This window comes from Trichechus manatus, unplaced genomic scaffold (genome assembly GCF_000243295.1).
Source record: "Trichechus manatus latirostris isolate Lorelei unplaced genomic scaffold, TriManLat1.0 scaffold00098, whole genome shotgun sequence".
NCBI lineage: Eukaryota > Metazoa > Chordata > Mammalia > Sirenia > Trichechidae > Trichechus > Trichechus manatus.
In genome coordinates, this window is record NW_004444034.1 from 2038253 (window position 1) to 2047058 (window position 8806).

Sequence of the window (8806 nt, forward strand, 5' to 3'; positions counted from 1 at the left end):
GTCCTGAGCTATCTTCACAATTATTGCTATGTTTGAGCCCATTGTTGCAGTGTCAGTCCATGTCGTTGAAGGTCTTCTTCTCTTTCACTGACCCTCTACTTTACCAAGCATGATGCCCTTCTCCAGGGACGGGTCCCTCCTGATAACATGTCCAAAGTACATGAGACGAAGTCTCACCATCCTTGCTTCTAAGGAGCATTCTAGCTGTACTTACTTTGAGACAGATTTGTTTGTTCTCCTGGCAGTCCATGGTATATTCAGTATTCTTTACCAACACCATAATTCGAAGGCATCAATTCTTCTTCAGTCTTTCTTATTCATTGTCCAGCTTCCACAAGCATATGAAGCGACTTAAAATACCATGGCTTGGGTCAGGTGCACCTTAGTTCTCAAAGTGATATTCTTGCTTTTTAACACTTTAAAGAGATCTTTGGCAGCAGATTTGTCCAAAGCAATATGCTGTCTGATTTCCTGACTGCTGCTTCCATGGGCACTGACTATAAATCCAAGTAAAATGTAAACCTTGACAACTTCAATCTTTTCTCCAGTTATCATGATGTTGCTTATTGGTCCAGTTGTGAGGATTTTTGTGTTCTTTTTTTTATATTTTTATTGTATTTTAGATGAAGGTTTACAGAACAAATAGTTTCTCATTAAACAGTTAGTACACATATTGTTTTATGGCAATGGAGGATTTTTGTTTTCTTTATATTGAGGTGTATCCATATTGAAGGCTATAGTCTCTGATCTTCATCAGTAAGTGCTTCAAGTCCTCTTTGCTTTCAGTAAGCAAGGTTGTGTCATCTGCATAACACAGGTTGTTAATGAGTCTTCCTCCAATCCTGATGCCCTGTTCTTCTTCATATAGACCAGCTTCTCAGATTACTTGCTCAGCGTGCAGACTGAACAATTACTGTGAAAGGATACAACCCTGACACACACCTTTCCTTATTTTCAACCATGTAGTATCCCCTTGTTCTGTTCAAATGACTGCCTCTTGGTCCATGTAGAGGTTCTTCATGAGTACAATTAAGTGTTTAGGAATTCCCATTCTTTGCAATGTTATCCATAATTGGTTATGATCTAAATAGTCTAATGCCTTTGCACAGTCAATAAAACACAGGTAAACATCTTTCTGGCAATCTCTGCTTTTGGTCAAGCTCCATCTAACATCAGCAATGATATCCCTTGTTCCAAGTCCTCTTCTGAATCTGGCTTGAATTTCTCGTAGTTCCCTGTGGATATACTGCTGCAACTATTCCTGAATTATCTTCAGCAAAATTTTGCTTGTGTGTGATATTAATGATATTATTCAATAATTTCTGCATTCTGTTGGATTATCTTTCTTTGGAATGGACACAAATATTGATCTCCTCAGTTGGCTGGTCAGGTAACTATCGTCCAAATTTCTTGGCACAGACGAGTGAGTACCTCCAATGCTGTATCTGTTTGTTGAAACATCTGAATTGGTATTCCATTGATTTCTGCAGCCTTTTTTTTTTTGCCAATGCCTTCAATGCAGCTTAGACCTCTTCTGTCAATACCACTGGTTCTTGATCATATGCTACCTCCTGAAATGGTTGAAAGTCACCCTATTCTTTTTGGTACCATGACTCGGTGTATTCCTTCCATCTTCCTTTGCTGCTTCCTGCATCGTTCAATATTTTGCCCAGAGAAACCTTCAATACTACAACTCGAGGCTTGCACTTTTTCTTCAGTTCTCTCAGCTCAAGAAATGCTAAGTGTGTTCTTCCCTTTTGGTTTTCTAAATCCAGGTCTCTGCACATTTCATTATAGTATTTTACTTTGTCTTCTTGGGCTGCCCTTTGAAATCTTCTGTACAGCTCTTTTATCATTTCTTCCATTCACTTTAGCTGCTCTATGTTCAAGAACAAGTTTCAGAGTCTCTTCCGACATCCATTTCGGTCTTTTCTTTCTTTCCTGTCATGCAATTGTGTATACTATGTTTTAAATAACACAAATTCCAAAGAGTATATATAAGGAGCCAGGTGGCGCAGTGGTTAAAGTGCTAGGCTGATAACCTAAAAGTCGGTGGTTCGAACTCACCAGCTGCTCCAAGGCAGAAAGATGTGGCAGTCTGCTTTCATAAAGATTAAAGCCTTGGAAATCCTATGGGTCTGTTCTACTCTGTGCTATAAGGTTCCTATGAGTCGGAATCCACTCAGCAGCAACGGGTTTGGTTTGTTTGTTTTTGGGTGGGTGTGTGTGGGGGGGTGGGTGTGGGTGTGGGTGTGGGTGTGTGTGGGTGTGTGTGTGTATATAAAGCAGCAGTCCAGAAATAAATGTATTGCATTGGGCAAATCTGCTGCCAAAGACCTTTTTAAAGTTTTGAAAAGCAACGATATCACTTTGGGGACTAAGGTGCACCTGACTCAAGTCATGGTGCTTTCAATCTCCTCATATGCATGCAAAAGCTGGATAAGAAAGACCAAAGAAGAATTGATGCCTTTGAATTATGATGTTGGTGAAGAATACTGAATATACCATGGATTTCCAGAAGAACAAACAAATTCATCCTAGAAGAAGAACAGCCAGAATGCTCCTTGGAAGCAAGGATGGTGAGAGTTTGTCTCCCGTATTTTGGACAGTTTTCAGGAGGGACCAGTCCCTGGAGAAGACACCATACTTCGTAAAGTGGAGGGTCATCAAAAAACAGGAAGACCCTCAGTGAGATGGACTGACACAATTCCTGCAACAATGGGCTCAAGCACAGCAAATATTGTGAGGATGGCACAGGACCGGGCAAGGTTTCTTTCTGTTGTACATAGCCTTGCTATGAGTCAGAATCGACTCAATGGCACCTAACAACTAACAATATACATACATACATACATATATATAGAGAGAGAGAGTGAGAAAGAGTTGTTAATTGTCATCTAGTTGATTCCAACTCATGGTGACCCCATGAGTACAAAGTAGAACTGCTCCATAAGGTTTTCAAGTCTGTGACCTTCCAGAAGCAGATCATTAGGCCTATCTTCTGAAGTGACTCTGGGTGGTTTCAAACCACCAACCTTTCAGCTAGTAGTCGAGCACTGAACATCTGTGTCACCGAGGGATTCTATCTGTCTCTCTCCCTATACGCAAACACACATACACACACACATGTGTACATATATGCATAGATAATACATAAAAGTTTCCAATTCTAAACATAATTTTGAAAAAAATCAAATAGCCTAAGTTGTAGAATAAACACTTTTCTGTAAGAACAATTTCTTCTAAAATTAGTAATTCCCTGATAATATCAATTTCATATATGTTGGGATAAAAATAGCTTAAAATAATCTAAGAATACTCAGAGCGAAATAAAATATTCTATTAACTCAGCATTTAAAATCACTGTTAGGATGTATTTTAGTCATACAACTTTGTAACCTCAAAAATGACATTCTTTACGCACACACACACACAGTTTTTCCTGATAGTTATGTCTTAAAGAGTTACACCTGTACCAAAATAGTAAATTTACATTAAAATATATGTATATACGAGAGTCAAGCAGTTTCCAAGACCAATTACTCATTAAGAGGCTTTGACTAACCCGCAAGTACTCTAACTCATCATTGTAACAGCAGAGGAAACTACTTGCTAAACCACAGTCCCCTCAAAGCTACACAATGAACAATGTAGCGACCACAGCTCCCAAGACACAGAACATGGGCAAAAACTTATCTAAATGGAGATACCTTCAGTCTTTGAAACCAGTTTATCCTGCCATTTAGCTGTAGTGACAAGGATGACAACTACTGCCACAGCCTCATCACTTCTGCTTCATTTACTGCAAAGGTTTTCACCTCTGCTGCGTATTAGGGTCACCATGAGGCTAAAACATTTGCAATGCCCAGGCCTCTCACCCAAGATGACTGTTCTGGGCTAGGCCTGGGGCACTGTTGTTTCTTAAAAGTTCTCCGGGTGATTCTAGTAAACAGCCAGGGTTGTGAATCAATTATTTACTTCCACAGTTGATGTCCAGGTTTCCCTGCCTTCTATCTTGTCCTCTGTGACATCCTCTATCAATGCTGCTAGAATGATCTTTCTTTAATGCCTACAGAGTTAAATTCAAACTTCTGAGCAAAGTGTGAAAGACTCAACATGACCTGCTCTTATCTACCTGAGCAGCTCTCTCTTCCCTACTGTCTCCCCAGTACCTCTGCAAAGCACTTGTTTACAACATGCCAGGACCTCAGCCTCTGGGCCTGAACACTTAGTCATCTATTGCTCTGGAATGTTCTTCACTGTTTATCTGCCTGGAGAACTGCACCTCCTCTATGGGCCTTTCCTAACATCCTTTCCCCTAACTCTCCTTCAGCATTACCAAAGCACCCCGCATATATTATTATTATTTGACTAAAAATATTGAACTCTATTTTAGAAGATATGTCTCTCACCTTCATCAGACTTTTTCAGAGCAGAGATTACATCACATTTGCCTCTGTATCCCCACATTTAAGACACCGCCAAGAATATTCTGGCATTCTATACTTGGTGAATAAATTAATGAATAACATTTATACTGTTTTCACTAATTAAGACAGAACCAGAGGAGACTCACATTAGGATGACTGAAAAAGTTATGTTTACACTAAAAACAGAGAAGAGAAAGTTTTAGTATTTATTATTTAGTAATAACAATGACTATTACTCTAAAGTCCAGACTTTCAACTGGGTTACTAAATTTTCAAAAGTACTCTCTTATCATCAGACTCCCCAAACCATACTTATTCAGAATCATAGCCAAAGTATACTCACCTTAGGCTCTGGTAAGGGAAGGAAGCCCATTTAATGCCCACCACAAGTTGGCCTAATTTGGCTGCTCCCATCCTGTGACATCTAACCCACAACTCTGGTGAACATGCTTACTTTGTATTTGCTTTCTGATCTGGAAGGGGTGGGAATATGTCCTTTTTTCTTGAAGGTTGTAAAGTGCTTGCACTGAGGACATGGCTTGGTGCTGGAATCAATACGGCCAAGTTCCAAGAAGTACTTATATTTGATGGAGTCTTCATGCGTTAAGTTATAGATAACGGTTGTTTCTTCCAGGAATTCAAAACACTCTGTGATAGGGCATTTGATTTCTACTTGGCCAAGTTGTACCTGCATGAAAGGGCAGACGGGAGAGCAAAAAAAAAGGTCATTGTCTTTATTACATTTCTTATTTATTTTTATTTTTTGCATACAATATGGCTTATTTTATGATTACAGTAAAGGATTATTTGGTCATTTTTCAAGATTCCTAAGATGTAATGAATGGTAATCACTTTGATACCATAATGATTAATCACTATATAATGTTTTCAAAATAATTTATAGAGGATTTAAACCTTCTCTGATCATTATATTTGTGAACTTAAATGGACCTAAGTCACAAGCTCACCAGAGAAGCAAATTATCATCTCATCCTTCTGAAAAACGCAGGTTGAGATAGCATTCAGACAACCTGCCAACTACAGGAAGAGTTAAAATAAAAACATATTTCAGATTTTTCAGTCTTACAACAGAGTACCTCAGCACTAAACTTAGGGCACATTTTATTACTTTAAAAGGACAAAAGTGATTTTTATAAACTACATATGTAAAGTATCTAGAAGTTTGAAAATCACTGCCAAGAAACAACCAGTTTCTAACACCTTCTATGATAAGAACATATAGTAGTTCTCCTGAATTACTTGAAAAAGTAAGGAAGTTAGACCAACCACAATGGTGTAAAAAAAAGAAAAATTCCTATCATAACGTATCACTACTACTGAGGTAATTTACAAAATGAATTTCTTCAAAGGACCACAGAGCTAGATTGGGAGTACAGGGGGGAGGACATATCAGAATGCTACATTTTGATTTAGTATGGGATTCTAGATACGGCCAGCATTAACGATTACAGTGAAAAGCACAACTGTGAACACACAACTGAATTTTAAAAGACGAAGAAAACAAAATAATTTGAAAAAATTGTATCTAGAATATTTTCCATAAGTAGTTAACAATAACTCTTTATATCCATGATATCATATTTTTTTGTCCATCCTAATGTAACAAAGACAGGCACTGAAAAGCCCAAATGACAACAATGACAAATCGTTTCTTTTTCACTTGACTGAGTCTAACCTTTTTGAGAAGACAAAACACTTGTATTTTAATAAGAAAAACACACTGTTAAAGACTGAGGTAGGAATGGGAAAACAGGTACTCAGGCAGGGAAAAGAAAAAACATTATCATGAAGAACAATAAAAGAATAAACTAAGCTCACAGGAACTTTGCTATTAACTTTGCTATTTACAGGCACAAACCTGAAAAACGTAGTTAAGAAGCTACATGCTGAAGGATGCATAGGAGTGACATGTTTAACACCAGAGAAGGACATGAGCTAAACTAATAATGAAATGAAAGAGTCTGGCTTTGCGTAAACCTCCCTATTAGTATCTATCTGTTGAAAGTGCAAACTGTTACATTATTTTATGCTGCTATAGTACAAATTCCACCACTCATCTGTCAGTTTGTGGGACTACAGCAGCTTTCGTGTTGCTGTGATGCTGGAAGCTATGCCAGCAATATTTCAAATATCACAGGGTCATTCATGGTGGACAGGTTTCATCGGAGCTTCCAGACTAAGACAGACTAGAAAGAAGGACCAGTCAGTTTACTTCTAAAAAAACTGGCCAGTGAAATCCTTATGACTAGCAGGGGAACACTGTCTGACAGAGTGCCAGAATATGAGCTCCTCAGGTTGTAAGGCACTCAAAATACAACTGAGGAAGAGCTGCCTCCTCAAAGTAGAGTCAACCTTAATGATGTGGACGGAGTCAAGCTTTCGGGACATTCATGTGCTGATGTAACACAACTCAAAATGATAAGAAACAGGTGCAAACAACCATTAGCAATCGTAATGTGGAATATATGAAGTATGAATCTAGGAAAATTGTAAGTTGTCAAAAATGAAATGGAACATATAAATATCAATATCCTAGGCATTAGTAAGCTGAAATGGACTGGTACTGGCCGTTTTGAATTGAACAATTATATGGTCTACTTTGCCAGGAGTAACAAATTGAAGAGGAATGGCATCACATTTATCATCAAAAAGAACATTTTAAGATCTATCCTAAAGTACAACGCTGTCAGTGATAGGATAATACCCATAGGCCTACAAGGATGACTAGTTAAGATGACTACTACACAAATTTACACGCCAATCATTAATGCTGAAGATGAGAAACTTAGGACATTGGTCAACTTCTGCAGTCTGAAACTGATCAAATATGCAACCAACATGCATTGATAATTACTGGAAACTGGAATGTGAAAGTCTGAAATGAAGAAGGAGGAACAGTAGTTGGAACATATGGTCTTGGTAACAGAAACGATGCTGGAGATCACATGACAGAATTTTGCAAGACCAATGACTTATTCCTAGCAAATACCTTTTTTCAACAACATAAACGACGACTATACATGTGGACCTCACCAGATGGAAAACACAGGAATCAAATAGACTACATCTGTGGAAAGAGATGATGGAGAAGCTCAACATCATCAGTCAGAACAACGCCAGAGGCTGACTGCAGAACAGATCATCAACTGCTCATATGCAAGTTCAAGGTGAAGCGCTGAAGTAAATTAAATAAGTCCATAAGAGCCATAGTACGACCTGGAGCATATCCCATCTGAATTTAGAGACCATCTCAACAACAGATTTGATGGACTGAACACTAATGACCAAAGACCAGATGAGATGTGGGATGACATCAAGGACATCAGACATGAAGAAAGCAAAAGCTCATTAAAAAGACAAAAAAGAATGAAAAGACCAAAATGTATGTCAGAAGAGACTCTGAAATTTGCCCTGGAATGCAGAGAAGCTAAAATGAAAAGAAGAAATAATGAAGTGAAAGAGTGGAACAGAAGATATCAAAGGTCGGCTCGCGAAGACAAAGTAAAATATTGTAATGAAATGTGCAAAGACCTGGAGTTAGAAAACCAAAAGGGAAGAATATGTCAGCATCTGTCAAGCTGAAAGAACTGAAGTAAAAATTCAAGCCTCTAGTTGCAATATTGAAAGATTCTGTGGGGAAAATATTGAACGATCCAAGAAGCATCAAAGGAAGATGAAAGTAATACACAGTCACAGTACCAAAAAGAATTGGTTGATATGCATCCATTTCAGAAGGAAGCATATGATCAAGAACCAATGGACTGAAGGAAGAAGTCCAAGCTGCACGAAAGGCACTGGCAAAAAACAAGCCTCCAGGAGTTGATGGAATACCAATTAAGATGTTTCAATAAACAGATGCAATGCTGGAAGTACTCACTCGTCTATGCCAAGAAATTTGGAAGACAGCTTCCTGGCCAACCGACTGGAAAAGGTCCATATTTCTGCTCATTTCAAAGAAAGGTGCTCCAACAGAATGCAGAAATTATTATTTTTTATTTTTTCCCATATAAAAATTTATACATACATTGTTATGTGACTCTAATTGCTCTCCCCATACTGTGACAACACCCTCCTCCTTTCCAGCTGATTCCCCATGTCCATTCAATCACCTCCTAACCCACTCTGCCTTCCCATCTCACCTCCAGACAGAAGCTGCCAGTTTAGTCTCTTGTATCTACTTGAGCTAAGAGGCACACTCCTCACGACTATCACTTTATGTCCCACAGTCCAGTACAATCCCTGTCTGAAGAGTTGGCCTTGGAAACTGTTTTAGTTCTGGGCTGACAGAGAATCCAGGGGCCATGCTTTCCGGGGTTCCTCCAGTCTCAGTCAGACTGTTAAGTCTGGTCTTCTTA

General features: G+C 38.6%; 1 protein-coding gene across 1 annotated transcript in view; it reads right to left on the reverse strand.

Moving 5' to 3' along the window:
* The window catches only part of RNF217 (ring finger protein 217), a 175667-nt gene that overhangs the window by 45310 nt on the left and 121551 nt on the right, over window positions 1–8806 (reverse strand). Inside the window, exon 3 of the mRNA XM_012557380.2 lies at window positions 4885–5118. Coding sequence (XP_012412834.1) covers window positions 4885–5118 — 234 coding nt within the window. The remainder of the gene's footprint in view (window positions 1–4884; window positions 5119–8806) is intronic.